At 46.3% G+C, this 24620-nt stretch overlaps 4 protein-coding genes across 10 annotated transcripts in view; 1 reads left to right on the forward strand and 3 right to left on the reverse strand.

Annotated features, from left to right (window-relative positions):
• Positions 1–206: 206 nt before the first annotated feature.
• On the reverse strand, positions 207–3401 carry LOC144066020 (ankyrin repeat domain-containing protein 46). Its single transcript, XM_077589309.1, has 4 exons — positions 3289–3401; positions 2056–2398; positions 1832–1990; positions 207–982 (listed from the first exon to the last, which is right to left on the reverse strand). The coding sequence occupies exons 2-4, from the start codon at positions 2364–2366 to the stop codon at positions 766–768; spliced, it is 687 nt and encodes a 228-aa protein (XP_077445435.1). The 5' UTR covers positions 2367–2398; positions 3289–3401; the 3' UTR covers positions 207–765.
• A 265-nt stretch (positions 3402–3666) lies between these two features.
• On the reverse strand, positions 3667–6761 carry tmem185 (transmembrane protein 185). Its single transcript, XM_077589308.1, has 6 exons — positions 6565–6761; positions 5790–6180; positions 5642–5725; positions 5393–5569; positions 4780–4903; positions 3667–4697 (listed from the first exon to the last, which is right to left on the reverse strand). Exons 1-6 carry the CDS (start codon positions 6600–6602, stop codon positions 4444–4446), a joined length of 1068 nt encoding a protein of 355 aa, XP_077445434.1. The 5' UTR covers positions 6603–6761; the 3' UTR covers positions 3667–4443.
• Positions 6762–7232: 471 nt separating this feature from the next.
• aco1 (aconitase 1, soluble) lies at positions 7233–16080 on the reverse strand. The gene is made up of 21 exons (XM_077588749.1): positions 15982–16080; positions 14051–14184; positions 13750–13918; positions 13536–13673; positions 13398–13467; positions 13097–13280; positions 12844–12983; positions 11851–12022; positions 11688–11788; positions 11493–11609; positions 11253–11412; positions 11048–11183; positions 10530–10614; positions 10309–10465; positions 9950–10074; positions 9782–9886; positions 9565–9707; positions 9324–9471; positions 8044–8166; positions 7712–7897; positions 7233–7640 (listed from the first exon to the last, which is right to left on the reverse strand). Exons 2-21 carry the CDS (start codon positions 14157–14159, stop codon positions 7524–7526), a joined length of 2685 nt encoding a protein of 894 aa, XP_077444875.1. The 5' UTR covers positions 14160–14184; positions 15982–16080; the 3' UTR covers positions 7233–7523.
• Positions 14863–24620, forward strand: part of frem1a (Fras1 related extracellular matrix 1a) — a 38420-nt gene continuing 28662 nt past the window's right edge. For all 7 annotated transcript variants that reach the window (XR_013297279.1, XR_013297280.1, XR_013297281.1 and 4 more), the window contains exons 1-2: positions 14863–15148; positions 16397–16560. The gene's annotated coding sequence lies outside the window, so the exon portion shown is untranslated. The remainder of the gene's footprint in view (positions 15149–16396; positions 16561–24620) is intronic.

The raw sequence follows: 24620 nt of genomic DNA on the forward strand, positions 1-24620 counted from the left end.
CCCTCTTGTGGCTATTTTTTTCCTAGTACACCTAAGCCAAAAGAACATTTTGTATTTCTATTTAGCTACTTAAAGAAACTAAATGGTTTTTCTTTCTCTTCGTCGGATTTACGACTACGAAACGTCATATCTAATAGAATTTAAAAATAAAATACGATCAATAAATCCACCAAAATGTATTTCAATACAAAGAATCACCACATTGATTGGAATCATCCAGTTTTATTCATCCTTGCTAGTTCATCGTGCCCAGAACTGACAAGGTTTTCAACAATAACATGACAAATAAAAAAGAAAACAAAATGGCATGCTATTTTTAAGAACACAAGGAAAAGTCCTCTTTCGCAGAGACACACAAAAACGTTCAATGTTGTTATCTTGGATTAACATTGTGAGGGATTAATACAGAAGTGAGAGATTAAATTAAATACATGGACATAACACAAGCAATATACAAGTGCATTATATCAAAAAAAGCAGCTCAAAGTATTACAGTCTTTCATATCAATCCCATCATTTTTTCCCCGGAAAAATATTGTTTGTATGCTCATCACATGTAGACTGGAATATTTATTATTTCAAAACATATGAACCTAAAACTACCACGCACGGAGCATTTTTTAGCTGAAATGATGTGAAACAATGAAAGAAAGATTAATATAGGCAACTACAAACTAGAGAGAAAGGGTGAACTATTTTCATTTTTCTGTACATGGAGCATAACGGCAGCCAGTTTGGGGAAATGCGTTAAATGAAGCCTTGATTTTAGTGTACGAGCTCCAGTTGGCCGCTGGAGAAAGGCAGCACGCCGCTGACATAGTAGGCGATGCCTAAGGAGAGGAGGGCGATGACCACCAGCAGGAGGAGGACCCTCCAGAAGCCCAGGTCTTCTACAAACTCCTGCCAAGTGGTGCGGAAACTGGACAGCACGCCTTCGCTGTTCTGAAGGTTGGGGTTCAGCAAAGAGTGGCTCTCCATGGCACTGGATGCAAAATATTATGATCATGAGTCATGTCATAAAGCGTGGAGACACACATTGGGAGTTCCAATATGGCCGTTTTACAGTTATTTTAGCCAAAAAGTGTGCATCCACAGCTAGTATGTGTAAACAAGAGAATTGGAAGAATAAACAAGTTTGTTTCCCAAGCTTTTTTTGAGCTGAGGCACACTTTTTGCATTGAAAAAATCTCATCTGAAAGTCTTTTCATCTAAAATGATGTTGCCTATATTAATTTTAGTTGTTTTCAGCAAAGTTTTATCAGCAGGAATCACAGCACCATCCAATTTTTGATACTGACCTAATGTCACCAAAGGTTGATTTCTGCGAACCATGAACAACAACTAAGTCATGTGATGTTTTTAATCGCATAATTTTACCACTTTTCTCTAATTACCGTATTTTCACGACTATAAGGCGCACATAAAAGTCTTAAATTTTCTCCAAAATAGACAGGGCGCCTTATAATCCAGTGCGCCTTATATATGGACCAATACTAAAATTGTTATCACGATAAAATAAAATGAATCAGTCAATATCGTCATGAAAATACGGTACTTAAATCTCCGAATATTACGGGAAAAAAATGACGTTCATGTTAGAGAAAAATAAGCACCTGTTTCACAATTTGAATCTTGTCATAGTAGAATCTATCATCTATTTTAACCTTGTAACCGTTCAATTTGAATCTCATTATGTTCATATGCATTTTTCTCTCCGAATATTACATTATATGACTTATGCAATTTCCCACAGCACACCCGTGTCGGGAAACACCGCCGTAGCAGACGACGGCTAATTTGGCAATTTCCAATCCGATACCGGGTCGCCTACCTCTCGCTCTCGGCCATCTGCATGGTCTCCAGTTTAGAGTGGGCCCCCCGGTTGAAGCCTTTGACCTCCTGCTCCTCCAGACCCTCCAGCAGACGAATGGCATCCTTGTTGACCCCGCGTCTCTTGGCCAGCACCAGGGGGGTGGAGCCGTTGTGATTGCTACGACAAACGGCACCGTTACGACGTTTTGCTGACCAATCTTACGGACGGATCGAATCTCCTACCAGATGTCAATCTTCAGGCCATTGGACACCAGGAACTGGATGGTATCCACGTGGCCGCACAGGTGCAGCGCCGTGTTGCCCTGGTAATCCGTGGCCAACAGATCGGCCCCAAACTTGTGCAGCAGGCGGCAGATGTCCACGTTGCCCCGCGCCGCGGCCAAGTGCAGACCGGTGCGACCCCGGTTGTCGCGGATGTTGGGGTCGCACCCGGTCTCCAGGAGCCGCTTGGCGAAGGGGAGGTCTCCATCGATGCAGGACTGCAGCAGAGGCACGTTAGTCTGCGACGAGTCGTTGATGAAGACATAGGACATGTCTGAGTGGGTGTCAGAAAATTCCAGCGTACCTGCGTGGAAAACAATCATTCCGCCGTTAAGGAAACTGGAATAATTGTCAGAAAATATCCCACAGCCAACTGCTTAAATGCAGTTTTTATGGACATTTAATAATCATGATACGTAGACCTTCCAGATGGTCCAATTTTAAATCAATAAATGCTGTTTTCGGCTGGATTTTACCCCATTTTCGGGAAATGTTTGCCCGTACGCCATTGACGTTCATCGCTGTCTTTTCCCGGGATAATCACCCCCCTGGCCTGGTTTTAATGTCTGAAAAGCTCCAGTATTTGTATTTAATCATGAAATGCTGCTAGGAAGTGGATTTTACCCCATTTTTGAGCGTAGATTTATTGATTATTTTTTATGTGTCGCAGCTGTAGCTGCAGTAGAGGTTTTATAGCCATAAAATAGTTTTTTAGGGTTGGATTGATACGTTGAAGGCGCTACGAGAACAAAAACAAAATCATGCACACTTGCATTTTTACTCATGTACAATTTAGTCTCCTAAAGCGCTCTCAAGACCAAAAGGCTACATTTACCTGTAAAATCTGTAAACGTGATACTGAGTAGTAATATAGATAAATTAATATAATTCGTTTAGATGAAGTATGAGGAAATTAGAGAGGAAAAGCACCACTGTTATGAATATAATTCTGCTGTTGAGATTTGCCTTATTTACTAGAGAATAGGGATACGATATATTTCATTTTTGGGGTTTAAACTACACACAGATGACACGAACGAACTACCTATAGAAAAAACCCTGTAGCTAATGTTAGCATTGGAGCTATATAGCTATACAGCCGGGTCGGAATGAGCTCCTCGTAGACGATTTCGGTATCAAAATGACCAGGAAAATGACAAATGAAGGCCGTGTAGGCAAAGTCGTATGGCGTACCTGTTAATATGTCCCAAAACAGCCGTGAAAATATGAATAGCAGCTAACGCTACGGATTGTTTGTTTTCTTCTGTTCAAGTGTGCGTTGTCGCCGTCTTCTGGACAAATATGTAACTGCATGTGGAATCTTGTGTTGTTAATAGTCAGGGATTATACTAGTAGTTTCAGAAAGGGAAAAAAAGTAGTACTTTGCCCATTTGAAATACTGATTTCATTTTGTCTTTTGTCAAATTTACAATTATTGTGCCATAAACTAGTCATTGACAATAGTGCCAACCCAAAACAAATGGGAGGTAGAAAATACAGTACCCCAAAAATAAAGTATACTACTACTATATGGCAGAACAATGAAATACTCAAAAACTGTCATTTACACAGTGATGTGTCAAGGTTTTATATACACTGTCTATACATTGTATTAACAAAAAACAACAAAATCATGCACACTTGCATCTTTACTTATGTACAATTTAGTCTCCTAAAGCGCTCTCAAGACCAAAAGGCTACATTTACCTGTAAAATCTGTAAACGTGACACTTTCTATTTTGTTGCTTTGTGACCTTCAGCTGATACTAAACAATCTCGCGTGTACATTGGCATGGAAACCGTTAAAAGGTTGAAAATAGCCGTAGACCCTCCATAGAATGTCAACGGCAACTTCTTTGTCTCGATCAACTGAAAGAAAACTGCTCGCTGGTCCCGAATGACAATTTTGTGGATTTAGAATTCATAGGAAGACATGGGAGACAAGGAAAAGGGGGAAAAAAGGCAGGACTTTTCTAAAAGTGCATTTCCCATCTATGATTGTTTGGTCAGTGCGCAATTAACCCTGTTGTTACCTACGTAGGGAAAAATGAGACCAAATTTTCGTCCACGCTTTTGAACTTGGACTGCTTGGAAGTACGATAAATGAAGGATTCCGCGACTTGGACATTTTGGGAAGGTTTGAATATACGACGACGGCGGGGATGACGACGCCTGGGCTTTGTCCAAAAACTGGCAAGCTGCAACGAAACCCGCGTCCCGTCGGCTGGGTCCGGCGCAGAGTGAGGCGGCGTCCATTTTTTAGTCCCTAACAAACACCTACATGCCGTGAACCGGACGTGGCGGGAGCCCACTCGTTTCGGCTGAGCGACTTGCGCGGTTGGCGCCCGGCTAGTCGGGCATGTCTATGCAGAGTTTGGGTGGCGGGACAAAGTATTTGCCGGGACTCTGCGTGATGACCACGCCTGTTTTTTTGTGGAACATAGGGGCGATCTTGGGCGGCGCTTCCGGGACGACGGGCGGATCCTCGGCCGCTTCGTGGTCGTCGCCACGTTGGAGGTCGTAAGAGACGTTGCCGTATTCTCGCAAGAAGGGGAGGAGCTCCAGGAGGAAGTGGCAGAAGTCCTTGCGGATGCCGAACCACCCTAGAAGGACGGCGAGTTCAAAAAAGATGAGAAAATTACTTCTTTTTTTCATTCGATAACTATAATAGTCGGTTGTACTCACAGTGGTTGCCCCCTTTCTGACCAAAGGTCGTGACCATGAGCGTGAGTAGCGAAAGCCACAGCGGGACGAAAACGCACACGAAACTCAGACTGTTGTGGCCGTCCAGCTTGTGCACGAGGAGGATCTGCGAGATGACAAAGGCGGGGAAACCTCATCAGGCGGGCGAAAACTCGGTACACGGTCGATTGGTCGCCGGTCTTTTGGTCGCCCGGAAGGTTATTGATAATTACCATTTAAATCGTTGCTCAAATTCCCTAAATACAAACTACGAATGACTATTTAGTCATACTTAATGCCCTATTAATTATTAGGCTAAAGAAAAGCTCCAAATTTCCTGGACTTTTATTGTTTTTTGGAGAACTTGTTAAGACCCTGACTGATGTAGCTTCTTAAAGGTACAGCGCATGTACATACAAACTCTTCTACACTCACACGTCGGCTCAGTGAAACTGCTCATGGCCATTGTTGGCTTTTATTGATGCGTAGACCGTGTTGTTTGACCTTGTTTTGTCGCCGGTCTTTTGGTCGCCCGTTGTCGCGGTCGTGGCGACCAAAAGACCGGCGACCAATCGACCGCACACGGAAAACTCGACCCCGGCGAGCGGCCGCTAACCTCGAAGGTGAGCAGCGGCACCACGATGGTCATCCAGCTGATCGCCATGGTGATGTGAGTCCGCCGCTGCTCGGCGATGATGTCGATGGAGCGGAGGAAAAGGACCGACCAGATGATGTAGTAGAGGACCACCAGGCACAAGAAGGACATGAGGATCCACAGCGGAACACACACCACCTGCACGCGCCCGCTACTGTCAGTCCAGGCTTTGTTTGTTGCTACCCCCTCCCATTTTGCCCATTGTCTCACCAGCCAAGGCCAGTTGATGATCCTGTCCAGCCGCAGAGCGATGAAGATGAACTGCAAAATGTTCACCGAACAGAAAACCTCCAGCTGAGGGAGAGAGAGGAAGCACATCTTTTGGTGGGAATTTGTACCATTTGGAAAGACATCTTACCTCCAGGGAGCGGTCGTGCCTGAAGCCCCAGACGCACGCCGCCACCGAGACGGGCGACACGAAGAAGAGAGGCATGAAGACCAGCAGCCAGAAGTAGTTGCCGCTTCCCCTCGCTACCCGGTCGCACACCAGCACCTCGAACATGAGCAAGAGGACGTGCAGCCCCACGGCGATCAGCATGGCCTTGAACTCCACGCACGTCTCGCCTTCAGCCCTGTACTGGGGGTTGTGCGCCCACACTCCGGTGCCCACCGATGCCCCGACGATGACCAGCAGCTTCCAAAGCCATATTGGCGCGAATACGGCCCAGTAGCTCCACTGGATGACACCGTCCAGCCTCAGCGACAGCAATACGGAGAACAGCAGTAGACACAAGTAGATGAGGAACTTGCTGCAAGGGAGGAGAAAGCACACAGATTGTCAGAAAATCGGATTAAAGTGTATTATTACACACTGCAAAAAGTGGAAAACATATTTCCTCTAGACGTGCGCCATTGCAGTGTATTATTCCATCCTGAATACTTCTGATGAACAAATTAGTTCATTATGACGCGTCGTTGCAGTGGAATTTAAGGCTGTACACGTCAAATTAGTGTTCATGCTATTTAAATGGTCGTCTCATTAACGTTGTTTTTTATATTTACGGCGTAACTTTAAATTCAATGGGTAAACTCTCCATGTGTTATACGCAATGACGTGGTATGTTTTGAAATTCGAAAACATTTTGACAATGACATTCGGCTAACGCGACTCAAAACTCACGATCGTCCATTACCTGGGATTAAAATCCTGAAAAAGTCCCCTTAAATTCATGGCGCATAAGAAAATGACGCCTCGTGTCTTATTTCATTGTTTCACGTTGTTAGCCATTTAGCCGACGTCTGATCGATTAATATATATCCCCGCTGGCTAGCTTACATATTTTTGTTTTTCCCTATAAACCCTTTATCGGAAGTGACGTCGATTCGGAAATACGTCACTATTAATTCAGCCAATTAGAGCGTCGCGTCTGTTCTACTAAATCAATAGCATTCTATATGAAGCTAGATGTTATGGCGAGGAATGCGAGCGAAGGGCACAAGTGTGCTCACTCGTCGGCCATTTTGGGTCGCAGCCACCATCATTTTGTTACATTATAGTCAATAACGTTTTTTCAATATTTTTAGTTTTTTATTGACTTAGTCATTTATTTCTCTTTATAGTTATCTCTTTATTTATTTCTCTTCATATTCATTTATATTTTCATTTATTTATTCATTTCTCTTCATATTTATTTATATTTCCATGCGTTTATTCATTTCTCTTTATATATTTTTTAATTTTGCCACTCCTGTGATTACATACCAACACTACAGTTGAGTTGCACGACAAATTTAGCCCACAGGGACTCCAACGTGGGCCTCTACAATGGTGTTCAGACCACTAAGATAACACACGAGTCTGTCAGGGTCAAACATTTTTTTAATTACAAAAAAAAAACATATTTGACCACGATATTAGTTGTCAACAGAGTGAAAAGTTTTTGATAAAACGTAACTCATCCCTGTGACATTCTTCGTATGATGAGCAAATCTTAAAAATACATTAGTTATTGCACAAATCTGCAAAGCAAAGCGATTCCATGTAGGAAATAGCAGCCTTCATAAAATTCTATAAATGACACATTTAAACAGGAATGTGTAGTGGAATGAGTTTTTTAAACAGCCTATCATTACGATTCACTCACAAGGCACGTTAATGTTTGGACATCTTGCGGATCATATAGTTCAAGATGCCACCGTGATGAAAATATTCCAGCTCCACATCCGTGTCGAACCTCATCCGCACATTAAACGTTTTTCCAGTGTCAAGCTGTAGAAAGGCAGAGAGAGAAAAGTCGTCATGCATGCCAAGGCGAGCCTGGCGACAAAGTGCGAGAGTACCGTGACGGCGACGATCATTCTGGTGGTGATGCTGTCAGGGATGGTGACGTTGTAGCGCTCTCGTCCGGTCAAGCCGAGACTCTCGGCGTTGTCTCCTGATAAATACTCCAGCGGGATTATTCCCATCCCCACCAGGTTGCTCCTATGTATCCGCTCGTAGCTCTCGGCGAGAACAGCCTTGATACCCTTGTGGAACAGGACGAAAATGGATAGATGAACAATATAAGTTGGGTCGCTGTAGCTCTAATTTTGGGCTCACAATTATTTTTTGTTGTTGATTTTTTTTTAAATGGACTTGCAAAGTAAAGATTCCTATTCTCGCGCATTCTTACCAGTAATAAAGGACCTTTTGCTGCCCAGTCTCTGGAGCTGCCTGAGCCATACTCCTTTCCGGCGAGAATCATAAGAGGCACTCCTGATTCATTGTATTGCTGCGCAGCGTCAAATACATCCATCTTGAAAAACACACAAGAGGCAAATTATTTAATCACGTCGCCTACAGTTGAGATCTTTGGTGGGTCTGGAAAAATATCATATTATATGAGTGGCGGTCCGTGCATTTTCTGGTAGCGCCTTCAACATATCAATCCAATCCCCCAAAACTATTTTATGGCTATAAAACCTCGACTGCAGCTACAGCTGCGACACATCAAAAATAATCAATAAATAAATGCACAAAAATGGGGTAAAATCCACTTCCTAGCAGCATTTCATGATTATATACAAATACTGGAGCTTTTCAGACATTAAAACCAGGCCTGGGGGGGGGATTTTCCCGGGAAAAGACAGTGATGAACGTCAAGGGCGTACGGGCAAACATTTCCCGAAAATGGGGTAAAATCCAGTCGAAAACAGCATTTATTGATTAAATACAACAGACAGCGAAGAACGTCGATACGTCAATTTAAGTCCATACGTGAAACGGCAAAAAATGCACTAAAATTAGGTAAAATCCACTTCCTAGCAGCATTTAGTGATTAAATAGCTTCGGAGTTGACCCCCCTTTCATAATGATGTCCGTTTCTTCCGTCTGGAAAATGGCTTTGCCAGCAAATCTGCAACCAAATCCATTTTTTTTCCTGCATCGGCCATTGTGGGTGGAGTTTGCTAGTCTGGCTGCCTCATTCTGGCTTTGGCCCGCCTACTCTATAGCTAGCCAATAATAGTTGGTGAAAGCAAGGACGTATCTCCAAGCCAGCAAAATGGCAATGCCTGCAAAAAAGCATTGTGGGGTTGCTAACTCGAAAGCTGATTGGTTAAAAGCAACAGTCTTGTTTAATGCAGCAGAGCCCGCAGAACTGATTGTGAAGGCTTTGAGGCAGATTTCTGATCCTGGCAACAAATAATGGCTGGAATGTGATTGGTTAAATGCTTGAATATGAAAACACACATCTGGAAGCAGTGCAACCAGGGGGAAAAGCAATGAAAGGAAGCTAACAGACAATTTAGAATTATTCAGTATTGATGGACAAAATATAATATATGATTCAGATATTTCTTAGGCCAGCAGAGAAGGCCTTGAAGGCCCTGACGGCCCACCACTGATCATATATGAGAACTGGGTGTGAATTGCAGTTTCTGCACTTAAAAAAAATGTAACTGGGAATCTTACATGTTTTCCCGTTGGCAGGTAAATGGTTTGAGGAGCCTGCTTGTTAAGGAATTTGTTAAACAGGCGGATGTTGGCGAAGGTCCCCCGGGCCATGACTGCGTCGTTACCTCGACGGGAGCCGTAAGAGTTGAAGTCACGTGGGGATACGCTGTCAAATTGTGAAGAGAAAAAAGAACAAAAAGCATGGTGTGTTTTCTTTTCTTATTTTTATTTTTATATCCTTTCCACTGAGATCACTCACCCTCTATCTGAAAGGTAGCGGGCCGCGGCGCTGCTTCTGGTGATGTTCCCGGCAGGAGAAATGTGGTCAGTCGTTACCGAGTCCCCCAAGTTTAGAAGCACGTAGGCTCCGTCTATGGACCGAGGAGCGTTTAGCTGCATGGTCTGAACACAAGGACGAGGACTTAGCCAGCCTTTTCCAAGCACAAAATACCACCCGACATTTCAATTTTATTCACCAAACCGTCAAAGAAGGGAGGAGACTTAATATAAGTTGATGATGAATCCCAGGGATACAGCTTGTCGGAAGGAGCTAGCAGAGAGTTCCATCGATCGTTCACTTTCTGCAAGCAGGGTTATCATTAACTTTCACAAGTTAACACAGTGAAAAGTCGATTGAATCGAACCTCGATTTTCTCATAGACTTCTCGGAACATTGACGGAATGACAAACTTTGCCTCCTCCCGCTGGATCTCCTCCCGCGTGGGCCAGATGTCCTTCAAGAAGACCCCTTGGCCTTCAGAATTAATGCCTAAAAAAAAAAAAAAATACATAGTTTGTTTTGAACCCAAACTAAAGTATTTTATTTTGTATTTGCATTTAATGCTCTTTGTTTTACATGGAATCCTGGTACTGATGTGTGTGTTTCTTTGTTCTACATATCCCATAATTAGATTTTTTTTGTTATAAATACATTTTTCAAAAAGTAAAATTACTGCTTTCCACAGGGACCAAGTCATAAGCAAGGCAATTAACCACAACTCACCAATCGGTTCCGACTCAAAGTCAATTTTTACGGTCCCGGCTATGGCGTAAGCAATAACGAGCGGGGGCGAGGCAAGGTAGTTAGCTCTAGTGTTGGGGTGAACGCGTCCTTCAAAGTTTCGGTTTCCGGACAGGACCCCCGCTGCAACCAAATCTCCCTGGGGAAAAATACATATGTATGGTCAAAACTTTCAAATCCACTTGCCCTAAAAAGACGCATACCCGGGTGATGGCGTCCACTACTGGTTCAGGGAGGGGCCCACTGTTCCCAATGCATGTCATGCAACCATAGCCGACAACGTCAAAGCTGAAAAACAAACAAAAAAGAGCAATACAATAACAAACAACTCCTAAGATATGACTCACTTTTTTAACATAGAGCACAATCATGGCATACTTTTTCATGGACTACTCCAGATGGTACTCGGTCGTTTGGTCGCCCGGAAGGTTATTGATAATTACCATTTAAAATTGTTGCTCAAATTCCCTAAATACAAACTGCGAATTATTATTTAGTCAGGGTCTTAACAAGTTCTCCAACAAAACACAATAAAAGCAAGGGAAATTTGGAGCTTTTCTTTAGCGTAATAATTACTAGGGCATTAAGTATGACTAAATAATAATTCACAGTTTGTATTTAGGGAATTTGAGCAACGATTTAAATGGTAATTATCAATAACCTTCCGGGCGACCAAACGACCGAGTACCTTAGTGAGCTCCTTGAACATTTTGTAGCTTACCCTAACTGAGAGAGAAAGTCCATCACGCCACTCTCCTTCAAGTAAGAGGTGACCACTCCACTACCGGGTGAAAGGCTGGTCTTGATGTAAGGTTTCACATTCAGCCCCTTCTCAATGGCCTTTTTAGCCAGAAGTCCTAGAATACGATTCAGAGGAATGAGTTAGACGTATGAGGGAAATCCAGGAAATAAATCGAATGACCCACCAGCTCCGAGCATGACGGATGGGTTGCTGGTGTTGGTGCAGCTGGTGATAGCGGCAATCACCACCGAGCCGTGACTTAACGTGTACTCTTTTCCGTCAAAATGGAAGGGGATTGTGGTTTTCTGGGAATCTGGAGCCACGGCGAAACCTTTGAAACCTTGCTGATGATCCAGGAAAAAAAAGTGTATTCATTCCTTAAGCCCACACTTCAAAGCATAGAAATAATAAAAACAAAAGTCACCTTGGCTCCCAGGCAGCTTTCAAAGTCTTGTTTCATGTCTGAAAGAGCAATTCTGTCCTGAGGTCTTTTAGGGCCACTGCAGCATGGAACCACTGTGCTGAGGTCCAGCTCGACAACCTTCAAAGATACAGGCCAAGTGATTTATTTCTAGTCATCTCTATAGTTATTATTATTATTTTGAGCATCGGGACAGACCTGACTAAAATCCGGATCCTGGGAGACGTCACTGTAGTCCCGGAACATGGACACTGCCTTCAGGTACTTTGCAATGTCTTGCATTTTTTCCACTTCTCGTCCTGATAGAGCAGAAGATGGTTGTTGCCAACTTCACCGACCAGTCACGAATTGTCAATCGTACCAGTCTGCTTGAGGTATTGGATGCTGACGTCGTCCACTGGAAAGAAAGCCGCAGTGGCTCCGTATTCCGGACACATGTTAGAGATGGTGGCTCTGTCTGCGATGGAAAGCTGGGCCACACTGGGCCCGAAAAACTCCACCAATTTTCCCACGACGCCCACTTGACGGAGGTGCTGCAAAAAAAACGTTCGTTACGGTGGACCGTGACCGGACGGTTCGCCGAAAGACGTTTGGCCGACGGACAGTTCGCTGAAACGCTCGCCCCGCCCCCGGATCGTGTGTGTACAGGTTTTTCAACCTCGGCCTGCGGGCCATATACGGCCCGTTACAGATAACATTCATTTAGGAATAACAAGGGCATGTAACAGTAAGTATTACTGTAATGAAATTGTAAATCCAGAAATCCTACTCCAGAAAATTTACACCAACATAGAAAACGTTGAAATTCATCTTTGAATTAAGGTTCTCAGCAAATCATTTTGAATATATATGTCCTAAAATAATGGGAAATTATTAAAAATTAAACTAGAAGTAAAAGTGTGTTCCATGGCATTTTCAGGTATTGTTCTCTAGAATTTCACATAAGTCTTCTAGTGTTGTTTTTTTCTCAGTGTCAGACATCAATCCCCAGCTTTGATAAATTGCATTGCATGTCCAAATGGCTACTACTTTAAACGCAAGGATAAAATAAAAAATATAAAAAATTGGCAGCACATTGTAGTGTAGTAAGTACTTGGATTTAGAAATATGTCCAGCGGGGGGCAGTACATGCCCTTGTTATTCCTAAATGAATGTTATCTGTAACGGCCATATCTGGCCCGCGGGCCGAAGTTGCAAAACTTGTACACACACGATCCGGGGGTGGGGCGAGCGTTTCGGCGAAACGTCCGTTCGGCGAACTGTCCGTCGGCCAAACGTCCGTCGGCCAAACGTCTTTCGGCGAATCGTCCGAGTACCACGGTGGACAAGAGCTCCAGCAAAATGGCCTCCCTACCTTCGTGACAGTGAGAACAATGTCCGTGGAGGTGATGAACTTGTCGGGGCTCCCGGACATCTTGTAACCCACCACTTCGGGGAGAACCATACTGATTGGCTGACCCAGCATGACGGCCTCTGCTTCAATTCCTCCTACACCTGAACATAGAAAGATAAAAATCAAACCAGAATTTGGAGTAATATTGACATCATTCTGATTTAAAGTTAGAATCAGAATTTTAACTTTCATGTTCAACAGAAATATGACTCACCCCAACCCAGAACACCAAGGCCATTAATCATCGTAGTATGGGAATCTGTTCCCACCAGGCTGTCGGGGTAGAAATACCCGTTGTGGTTAAAAACGACCCGAGCCAAATACTCCAAGTTGACTTGGTGGACGATTCCCGAACCGGGTGGAATGATGCGCATGTTCCTAAAAGCTTGGGAGCCCCACTAAAAAAAGAGGGTGTTGGAGGATGAGAAATATTACTCATTTTTGGCACATATTCAAAATTAGAAACACTTCACAGCTCGCCAATAATACATTGGCAGCATTTTACTGTAGTATACCTTAAGAAACTGAAATCTTTCTCGGTTACGTTCAAACTCCAGGTTTTGATTTTTCTGAAGGCTATCAGAACTGGGGAAAAGACAAAAATTAATAAATGCTGCGCTCCACAGCTGACGGTCGCAGTATGACGGTTTTACTTTTTGTTGAAGTCCACTTGGATGGAATGATCAATGACCAGATCAGCCGGACAAACGGGATTGACCTTCTCGGGGTCACAGCCCAGGTTCACCACTGCATCGCGCATGGCGGCGAAATCCACCACAGCAGGTACGCCGCTTTAAGTGAAATTGAGGCAAAGATAGGTTTAAAAGTACACAACTTCAAACACTAGTAAGCTACACTTAGACATACGTAAAGTCCTGCAAAATGACGCGTGCTGGCATGAAAGGGATCTCCACCGCCTGCTTCTGGGTTTGCTTCCAGTTCAGGATATTTTCCACATCGGACGGCTTTACTAGAAAGCCGTCGCAGTTCCTGATCGCAGACTCCAAGAGAACCCGGATGGAGAATGGCAAGCGGCCTAAGGACGAGAACAAGGGCAGGATTTACACGATTTACATTTTAATTTCATCCACGAGTTAAATACACTCAAATTTTCGTGGGCAATATATACTACCAAGGACAAGGTCCAGTGTAACTGTTTATCTCTCACCATATCTAGGATCTTTAAGGTTGGAGAGGTTATAAAACTGCTGATTTGCAACCCGGGGATCCAGGGGCTCAACTATGTCTTGGAATGGATTCGTCGAAATCCCAGCCATCCTCTCCCAGTAAGATAGTACAAATCTAAAACAAAAATAATTTACAAATCATGACTCAAAATACTTCTTATCATCTCAAAAGATACACTAGATTTTTTTTACATATTGTTGCCCAGTCTAAACTATTCTTAAAATACAAGATCGTGAAAGCCCTAATCAGATTAGTTCAAATATCCATTTTAACAAATATTTTATTTAATACATTTTATATTTCAACAAATATTGACACTAGTTTCATTTGGTGTTTTGCATTGTGCATTAGAAATAAGCTAACAGACTTCAAATGATGTGGTTTATATTAAAAATGTTATATGTTATCATTTATTTGTATTTTCTAATCTATACATATTTAGTTTGGGAGTAATCCTCAACTGTTTTTTTACGCTAGGAAACAATTAATGTAACAATATGTTTTCAAATGTAGGGAGTTATTTATTACTTATCAATTATTTAGTTGTCTGTTTGTTGTTGTCTGTGCACTTTGTGGTGAAAGCTTTACATTTTATTATACTTTTATAATGACAATAAAAGCATTCAATTCAATTTATATGTAGTAGTGTCCCTTTATTAAATAAATCAAAATCAAAATACAACATCTTTATCATGTAAATATCAAAAACGGAAGTCATTTTACTGATGATTTTCAAATGTAAACAAATGATCCCGGCCAAAATTTAACCAATGAGGTCTCTGCTGAAACAAACAGCACCTGATTTTGGGGCACATAATTAAGTACATGTTCGGCGGCCCTTTGTAGAATAGTTTGGAGACTTCTATTGTAAATGTATTAGGCTGTTATAAAAGCGAATAATAACTTTAATAGTAGGATATCCTCGGTTAGGAAAGAAAAAAAATGAAAGAAAAGAAGAAGGCAGTGTCTTTTTGTCAAAGCGTTCGACTTTTGGCGAAAAAAAGGACAAAGAGGACCGAGGGCCTTGTTGAAGAAATGGCAGGGAAATGTTGAAAGACCTAACACGAGAAACGTACAGGTACAGTAACTAATAAACATATATACTTATTTATTTTAGATATTTTTACAATCGTGTTTAATTAAGCCTTACCGTGTCCTGAGAGTGTAATAAACTAACGCCACTGTCGTGTTAGAAATGGTCGCGGTCATTAGCTGCCGTTGTTTAACGAATTTTTCTCCATTATTTTGAGCTCTAATAATTTACATACATGCATATTTTGAGCAAAAGTGTTTCACATGGTCTTTTAGTTGTGTTATTTGTGTTTTTACTAAGTGTTTTCTCGTCTTTTTCAAGTCAAGTCGGCACATAAAAGAAATGTGCTTCCGCCATTTTTGCATTGCAATTAAGACGTACTCCAGCCTACTTTTTAAAATATTACGGAAGCCGTTTTTTCTTTTTTTCTTTTCTTTTTCGCAATTTTTATTTGGGAACAATTAAGATAAGTGACATATGGTCAAGTGTATTGTTTAACTATTTAAAAATGTCTACCTCCATTCACCACTGCCGAACGATAATTTACGTAACTCACGTAAATTGTTGGTGTCAGAGTCTAAAGTCTACAGCATGGCCTTTGGTTAATATTAGCCACCTTGTTGAAAACATGTAGTGCAGTTTTATGCAGTAGTCGTGGTTTTCTGCAAAAGTTTGAGTTTGAATTATTCGGACAGCCAAAATAAATGACATAATTCCTGACACGGGACAGCCTCGCAAAGGGCTAAAAGACTCGAGTTACTTCATCTCGTTGCAGAAAAAGAACATATTGGAATAAATTAATTGAACTCATAACACGTTGGATCTGTGTCATGTGTTAGCAAATGACGCCAGACATGTAGTGATGTTTTGATTTGTACCTCGTCACGAAGAACAGCGTTTAACGTTGGGGCTCCGAAGCATACGGAAGTAGCAACGGAAGGGCAATTTCAACCATGTAAATAGATGTGAAAAGTCGGAGTCGCCACCGTTAGTAACAGACAGCCATCTTAAAACAGTGGACTACCTGGGGGTTCTGTGGTGTTTCTCCTCTTAAATACTCTTAATTAACGAAATATTGATATATTTATAACCAATTGGATTAACCATACCATATAAATATTTTTGTATCAAATCTTAAAACAAGTAAATACTTAAATAATGCATACCATGACAACTACATGTACTTTTGTATTGGTTCTCTGGTTTATTATTTTAAATATTTTTTAGGTTTGACAAAAATCACTGCGATGAAAGCTCAAAATTCTAACCTGTACATGCCTTTTTCTCCTTCAGAAAAAACCTGGTGGAGCCCCTCAGTGGTTCCCCACCCCCTATTCCCATTCACACAAGAGGTGGAGTTTGACACAGCGGGCCAAAGTAAATGCTGTCAGAGTATAAGAGTCTAGATGTAAAGCAGGCCAGGCGACTAATGGAACACAAGAGGGGGTGCCGTGCAGGTAAGGACATGTTATTGTCTAGTGAGTTATGTCAAGTAATTTATTATTATTTTTAGAAATGCCAAATAACTTTTTTTGCCCAAGCCATAATGACTGTTGCCTTCGTGCTCTAATTGAATGTGTTACCAAGGAGTATTAGAAATGTATTTTATTAATGGCACATTTTTAAAAATATATAAATGTGAGTAGTACCAAAAATTAAACTGAAAAAGCTCACAGTAGTTTATCCCAATAAGTTTATTTGTTTTTGTTTTCAAACATTACCGAGAATAAACGTTCCAATGGTATTTGTGGTGTTTAATTCAGTTCAGTTTTATTTTTTGTCAGTGTGTGTGCCAACTTAAAAAAAACATGCAAAAACTGATTTGGTGTTTCTCTTTCTCACGCCTTTGTTGTATTGTAGTTTTATGTTTGTGGATCCAAATGGTAGTTACGTCCAGGTAATTGGTGGTTGTGAAGAACTCTATTATTATTCAGGTGAGAGGATGTGCTGTGAAAATGATGCCGCTGAGGTTCCCATCCGAACAAAGCGACTTTGCTCTGTGATACTCCACATTCCTTCATGGTTGGGTAGTCACAAGCTTTGGATTTATTGCTGATGCTCAGCATCATTAAATGTGTTGTTGCAGGAGTGTTGTTTAAGAGAAATGTTACCTAAAGTAGGGGAGAGAAATTAATAATCGTATATTTGTTTGCAGAAAAAGCTAAATGTCATTCATTTTTAATTGGTTAACAGATTTTTCTCCTGGTTCCTGTTAGACAAGCGATTGAAAAAAACATTTTACACACTACTTCATTATGGTAAAAAAAAAAAACTAGAAAGAAAATATAAAAAATTAAATCCTCTTTGACTAGATAGTCCGCGACTGAAGTTCTTCTTGTAGTTCTTCCTCCTCTTCTTCCAGCGGTCTGCGATCCCAGTCTAGGTCCATCGGCAATAAAAGTCCACATTCAAAGAAAATCAACCATGGGTCAGAGACATTATTTCAAAATCTCGCGCGAGAGACCCTGAAGAGTCGTGACTCGCACTAGAGATGCTACGTGACGACCAGGCCGATTACATAATGACGAAGAAGTCCTGCCGACCAAGAAGTGCTACAGTTCCGGTGAAGTGGCGACTCGCAAATACCCGTGACGAAAAGGGCAACTCGCGCAAGACCTGTGACGAAGTAGCGACTCGCGCAAGACCCGTGATGAAGTGGTGGCTCGCGCAAGACCCGCGACGGAGTTGCGACGTACGCTAGAAGACACTATGGAGTCACGACTTGCGCTGAGATGCTACGGAGTCGCGACTCGCGTAGAGATGGTCCGCGGCGACCAGGCCGAAAACATGATGACGAAGAATTCCTAGCGACGAAGAAGTCCTAACAACGAAGAAGTCTAAGCGAAAAAGAAGCGCTACAGTCCCGATGAAGTGGCCACTCGCGCAAGACCCGTGACGAAGTGGCGACTCGCGCAAGACCCGTGACGAAGTGGCGGCTCGCACAAGACCCGCGACTGAGTCGCGACTTGCGCTAGAAGACGCTATGGAGTCACGACTTGCGCTGAGACGCTACGGAGTCGCGACTCGCGTAGAGATGGTCCGTGGCGACCAGGCCGAAGACATGATGACGAAGAATTCCTGGCTACGAAGAAGTCCTGACGACGAAGGCCACTCCTCATAAATGGAGTATGTGTAGACAGGGTCCAGTCCTTTAAATTCCTGGGTGTCCACGTCACGGACAAGCTCTCCTGGTCTACAAACACCACAGCAGTAGTGAATAAGGCCCAGAAACGACTCCATTTCCTCAGGGTACTCAGGAGGAACAGCTTGAACACTAAGCTTCTGGTAACCTTCTACAGAGCCACTGTGGAGAGCATCCTGGCATACTGCATCACAGTGTGGTACGCTGGAAGCATGGCAGCAGACAAAAAGGCCATGCAGAAAGTGTTTAACACTGCCCAGAAGATCGTCGGCTGGAAGACATTGCCAGCCCTCAATACCCAACAGAGCCAGGAACATCATCGGGGACCCATACCACCATGGTCACAATCTTTTCCAGCTGCTGCCCTCTGGCAGACGCTATAGGTCCCACAAAGTACGGACAAATAGGCTTAAGGACAGTTTTTTTCCAACATTCATCAGGACTCAAATTTTGCGGTAATGTCTGCCTCCTGGCTGACTGAAGGTAAGTGAAAGACAGTGAGAGGTAAGTGATCCGCTCAGGGGGTGATGCAATGTATCCATCACGGAAAAGTCCTGACGACGCAAAAGTCCCGACGACGCAAAAGTCCTGACGACGCAAAAGTCCCGACGACGCAAAAGTCCCGACGGCGGAAAATTCCCGACGACGGAAAAGTCCCGACGACGGAAAAGTCCCGACGACGGAAAAGCCCCGACGACGGAAAAGCCCCGACGACGGAAAAGCCCCGACGACGGAAAAGCCCCGACGACGGAAAAGCCCCGACGACGGAAAAGCCCCGACGACGGAAAAGCCCCGACGACGGAAAAGCCCCGACGACGGAAAAGCCCCGACGACGGAAAAGCCCCGACGACGGAAAAGCCCCGACGACGGAAAAGCCCCGACGACGGAAAAGCCCCGACGACGGAAAAGCCCCGACGACGGAAAAGCCCCGACGACGGAAAAGCCCCGACGACGGAAAAGCCCAGACGACGGAAATCCCCGACGACGGAAAAGTCCCGACGACGGAAAAGTCCCGACGAAGAAGAAGCGCTACAGTTCCGATGAAGTGGCCACTCGCGCAAGACCCGTGACGAAGTGGCGACTCGCGCAAGACCCGTGACGAAGTGGCGGCTCGCGCAAGACCCGCGACTGAGTCGCGACTTGCGCTAGAAGACGCTATGGAGTCACGACTTGCGCTGAGACGCTACGGAGTCGCGACTCGCGTAGAGATGGTCCGTGGCGACCAGGCCGAAGACATGATGACGGAAAAGCCCCGACGACGGAAAAGCCCCGACGACGGAAAAGCCCCGACGACGGAAAAGCCCCGACGACGGAAAAGCCCCGACGACGGAAAAGCCCCGACGACGGAAAAGCCCCGACGACGGAAAAGCCCCGACGACGGAAAAGCCCCGACGACGGAAAAGCCCAGACGACGGAAATCCCCGACGACGGAAAAGTCCCGACGACGGAAAAGTCCCGACGAAGAAGAAGCGCTACAGTTCCGATGAAGTGGCCACTCGCGCAAGACCCGTGACGAAGTGGCGACTCGCGCAAGACCCGTGACGAAGTGGCGGCTCGCGCAAGACCCGCGACTGAGTCGCGACTTGCGCTAGAAGACGCTATGGAGTCACGACTTGCGCTGAGACGCTACGGAGTCGCGACTCGCGTAGAGATGGTCCGTGGCGACCAGGCCGAAGACATGATGACGGAAAAGCCCCGACGACGGAAAAGCCCCGACGACGGAAAAGCCCCGACGACGGAAAAGCCCCGACGACGGAAAAGCCCCGACGACGGAAAAGCCCCGACGACGGAAAAGCCCCGACGACGGAAAAGCCCCGACGACGGAAAAGCCCCGACGACGGAAAAGCCCCGACGACGGAAAAGCCCCGACGACGGAAAAGCCCCGACGACGGAAAAGCCCCGACGACGGAAAAGTCCCGACGACGGAAAAGTCCCGACGAAGAAGAAGCGCTACAGTTCCGATGAAGTGGCCACTCGCGCAAGACCCGTGACGAAGTGGCGACTCACGCAAGACCCGTGACGAAGTGGCGGCTCGCGCAAGACCCGCGACTGAGTCGCGACTTGCGCTAGAAGACGCTATGGAGTCACGACTTGCGCTGAGACGCTACGGAGTCGCGGCTCGCGTAGAGATGGTCCGTGGCGACCAGGCCGAAGACATGATGACGGAAAAGCCCCGACGACGGAAAAGCCCCGACGACGGAAAAGCCCCGACGACGGAAAAGCCCCGACGACGGAAAAGCCCCGACGACGGAAAAGCCCCGACGACGGAAAAGCCCCGACGACGGAAAAGCCCCGACGACGGAAAAGCCCCGACGACGGAAAAGCCCCGACGACGGAAAAGCCCCGACGACGGAAAAGCCCCGACGACGGAAAAGCCCCGACGACGGAAAAGCCCCGACGACGGAAAAGCCCCGACGACGGAAAAGCCCCGACGACGGAAAAGCCCCGACGACGGAAAAGCCCCGACGACGGAAAAGCCCCGACGACGGAAAAGCCCCGACGACGGAAAAGCCCCGACGACGGAAAAGCCCCGACGACGGAAAAGCCCCGACGACGGAAAAGCCCCGACGACGGAAAAGCCCCGACGACGGAAAAGCCCCGACGACGGAAAAGCCCCGACGACGAAAAGTCCCGACGACGGAAAAGTCCCGACGAAGAAGAAGCGCTACAGTTCCGATGAAGTGGCCACTCGCGCAAGACCCGTGACGAAGTGGCGACTCGCGCAAGACCCGTGACGAAGTGGCGGCTCGCGCAAGACCCGCGACTGAGTCGCGACTTGCGCTAGAAGACGCTATGGAGTCACGACTTGCGCTGAGACGCTACGGAGTCGCGGCTCGCGTAGAGATGGTCCGTGGCGACCAGGCCGAAGACATGATGACGGAAAAGCCCCGACGACGGAAAAGCCCCGACGACGGAAAAGCCCCGACGACGGAAAAGCCCCTACGACGGAAAAGCCCCGACGACGGAAAAGCCCCGACGACGGAAAAGCCCCGACGACGGAAAAGCCCCGACGACGGAAAAGCCCCGACGACGGAAAAGCCCCGACGACGGAAAAGCCCCGACGACGGAAAAGCCCCGACGACGGAAAAGCCCCGACGACGGAAAAGCCCCGACGACGGAAAAGTCCCGACGACGGAAAAGTCCCGACGACGGAAAAGTCCCGACGACGGAAAAGACATTGCCAGCCCTCAATACCCAACAGAGCCAGGAACATCATCGGGGACCCATACCACCATGGTCACAATCTTTTCCAGCTGCTGCCCTCTGGCAGACGCTATAGGTCCCACAAAGTACGGACAAATAGGCTTAAGGACAGTTTTTTTCCAACATTCATCAGGACTCAAATTTTGTGGTAATGTCTGCCTCCTGGCTGACTGAAGGTAAGTGAAAGACAGTGAGAGGTAAGTGATCCGCTCAGGGGGTGATGCAATGTATCCATCACGGAAAAGTCCTGACGACGCAAAAGTCCCGACGACGCAAAAGTCCTGACGACGCAAAAGTCCCGACGACGCAAAAGTCCCGACGGCGGAAAATTCCCGACGGCGGAAAAGTCCCGACGACGGAAAAGTCCCGACGACGGAAAAGTCCCGACGACGGAAAAGCCCCGACGACGGAAAAGCCCCGACGACGGAAAAGCCCCGACGACGGAAAAGCCCCGACGACGGAAAAGCCCCGACGACGGAAAAGCCCCGACGACGGAAAAGCCCCGACGACGGAAAAGCCCCGACGACGGAAAAGCCCCGACGACGGAAAAGCCCCGACGACGGAAAAGCCCCGACGACGGAAAAGCCCCGACGACGGAAAAGCCCCGACGACGGAAAAGCCCAGACGACGGAAAAGCCCCGACGACGGAAAAGCCCCGACGACGGAAAAGCCCCGACGACGGAAAAGCCCCGACGACGGAAAAGCCCCGACGACGGAAAAGCCCCGACGACGGAAAAGCCCCGACGACGGAAAAGCCCCGACGACGGAAAAGCCCCGACGACGGAAAAGCCCCGACGACGGAAAAGTCCCGACGACGGAAAAGCCCCGACGACGGAAAAGTCCCGACGACGAAAAGTCCCGACGACGGAAAAGTCCCGACGAAGAAGAAGCGCTACAGTTCCGATGAAGTGGCCACTCGCGCAAGACCCGTGACGAAGTGGCGACTCGCGCAAGACCCGTGACGAAGTGGCGGCTCGCGCAAGACCCGCGACTGAGTCGCGACTTGCGCTAGAAGACGCTATGGAGTCACGACTTGCGCTGAGACGCTACGGAGTCGCGGCTCGCGTAGAGATGGTCCGTGGCGACCAGGCCGAAGACATGATGACGGAAAAGCCCCGACGACGGAAAAGCCCCGACGACGGAAAAGCCCCGACGACGGAAAAGCCCCGACGACGGAAAAGCCCCGACGACGGAAAAGCCCCGACGACGGAAAAGCCCCGACGACGGAAAAGCCCCGACGACGGAAAAGCCCCGACGACGGAAAAGCCCCGACGACGGAAAAGCCCCGACGACGGAAAAGTCCCGACGACGAAAAGTCCCGACGACGGAAAAGTCCCGACGAAGAAGAAGCGCTACAGTTCCGAAAAAGTGGCCACTCGCGCAAGACCCGTGACGAAGTGGCGACTCGCGCAAGACCCGTGACGAAGTGGCGGCTCGCGCAAGACCCGCGACTGAGTCGCGACTTGCGCTAGAAGACGCTATGGAGTCACGACTTGCGCTGAGACGCTACGGAGTCGCGGCTCGCGTAGAGATGGTCCGTGGCGACCAGGCCGAAGACATGATGACGGAAAAGCCCCGACGACGGAAAAGCCCCGACGACGGAAAAGCCCCGACGACGGAAAAGCCCCTACGACGGAAAAGCCCCGACGACGGAAAAGCCCCGACGACGGAAAAGCCCCGACGACGGAAAAGCCCCGACGACGGAAAAGCCCCGACGACGGAAAAGCCCCGACGACGGAAAAGCCCCGACGACGGAAAAGCCCCGACGACGGAAAAGCCCCGACGACGGAAAAGCCCCGACGACGGAAAAGTCCCGACGACGGAAAAGTCCCGACGACGGAAAAGTCCCGACGACGGAAAAGACATTGCCAGCCCTCAATACCCAACAGAGCCAGGAACATCATCGGGGACCCATACCACCATGGTCACAATCTTTTCCAGCTGCTGCCCTCTGGCAGACGCTATAGGTCCCACAAAGTACGGACAAATAGGCTTAAGGACAGTTTTTTTCCAACATTCATCAGGACTCAAATTTTGTGGTAATGTCTGCCTCCTGGCTGACTGAAGGTAAGTGAAAGACAGTGAGAGGTAAGTGATCCGCTCAGGGGGTGATGCAATGTATCCATCACGGAAAAGTCCTGACGACGCAAAAGTCCCGACGACGCAAAAGTCCTGACGACGCAAAAGTCCCGACGACGCAAAAGTCCCGACGGCGGAAAATTCCCGACGGCGGAAAAGTCCCGACGACGGAAAAGTCCCGACGACGGAAAAGTCCCGACGACGGAAAAGCCCCGACGACGGAAAAGCCCCGATGTTGGGTTCAAACACCAAACATTTGTTTCACCAACCTGGAAAGAAGGAAATCACAGAGAATTTGAGTTATCTTTATTTAAAAAATGAGAGGTTCTCAGGACCGTCCGCGTCTCAGCCCTTCGAAACACTCTGAAGAAAATCTCCCCTCGCCTATTCTCTTATTGTGTTTTGGGAGTGTCCAAGTTACAGGAAGTTTCAAGCTGATCACAGGAGAGATAGTTCTCTCCCAGTTACAAAAGGTTCTTTGATCATGACCATATGCCCCTTCGAGATAACATCTTTACAGTCACCCTCCTGATACCTTGCAACCCTCACACAATAGTCCAAACAGATAGGCGTCGGCCCCCCTGGGTAGTTCCTCTAAGGTGAAACTTTCCAGGGCCCAAGACACTCTCATTCTATTAACTAACATTTCAACAGTCATACCAGAATCAGGATAACTTATATAAAATAATTCCAACATAACCCTCCTGTTTATCCGGATTCTGCTATAAAATATCATCACCCATAACCTCTTCTTTTCAGATTTTCACATTACAGGATCACAAAAATAACAGAAAACGTTACACTCAAAAGTCAACAAGGCATAGTGTTTAGCATCTGGGAACATGTCAGGCAGTCCCATGAACTGCATTTCCTCCTCATCCCAGATGCGTCGGCGTCGTCGTCATCCCGTAGTTCGCCTCCAGATGTCAATAAGGCATACATTTCGGATTTGACTGTTTCTATGGCATTTGTTATTAATCTTTGACATAACGTACGAATACAGGGAATGCAACAACATCCACAAGTTGTGAGAATGGCAGCATAAACAGCGATTGACATTAAAACTGATACAATCAACTGTTTGTATCTGCC

Source organism: Stigmatopora argus, chromosome 20 (assembly GCF_051989625.1).
Source record: "Stigmatopora argus isolate UIUO_Sarg chromosome 20, RoL_Sarg_1.0, whole genome shotgun sequence".
Classification (NCBI taxonomy): domain Eukaryota; kingdom Metazoa; phylum Chordata; class Actinopteri; order Syngnathiformes; family Syngnathidae; genus Stigmatopora; species Stigmatopora argus.

Coding starts and splice junctions, on each gene's coding strand:
- LOC144066020 (XM_077589309.1), bottom strand. CDS start 2,366: ATGTCCTATGTCTTCATCAACGACTCGTCGCAGACTAACGTGCCTCTG. Junction 1,991..2,055: donor GGCCTGAAGATTGACATCTG/GTAGGAGATTCG, acceptor CGTTTGTCGTAG/CAATCACAACGGCTCCACCC. Junction 983..1,831: donor CAGATGGCCGAGAGCGAGAG/GTAGGCGACCCG, acceptor TTTTGCATCCAG/TGCCATGGAGAGCCACTCTT.
- tmem185 (XM_077589308.1), bottom strand. CDS start 6,602: ATGAATTTAAGGGGACTTTTTCAGGATTTTAATCCCAG. Junction 5,726..5,789: donor GGCACGACCGCTCCCTGGAG/GTAAGATGTCTT, acceptor TCTCTCCCTCAG/CTGGAGGTTTTCTGTTCGGT. Junction 4,904..5,392: donor TGCCGCTGCTCACCTTCGAG/GTTAGCGGCCGC, acceptor GTCATCTCGCAG/ATCCTCCTCGTGCACAAGCT.
- aco1 (XM_077588749.1), bottom strand. CDS start 14,159: ATGGCTGGGATTTCGACGAATCCATTCCAAGACATAGTTGAGCCCCTG. Junction 13,468..13,535: donor CAAGTGGACTTCAACAAAAA/GTAAAACCGTCA, acceptor TCTTTTCCCCAG/TTCTGATAGCCTTCAGAAAA. Junction 10,075..10,308: donor CTTTGAGTCGGAACCGATTG/GTGAGTTGTGGT, acceptor TTTTTTTTTTAG/GCATTAATTCTGAAGGCCAA.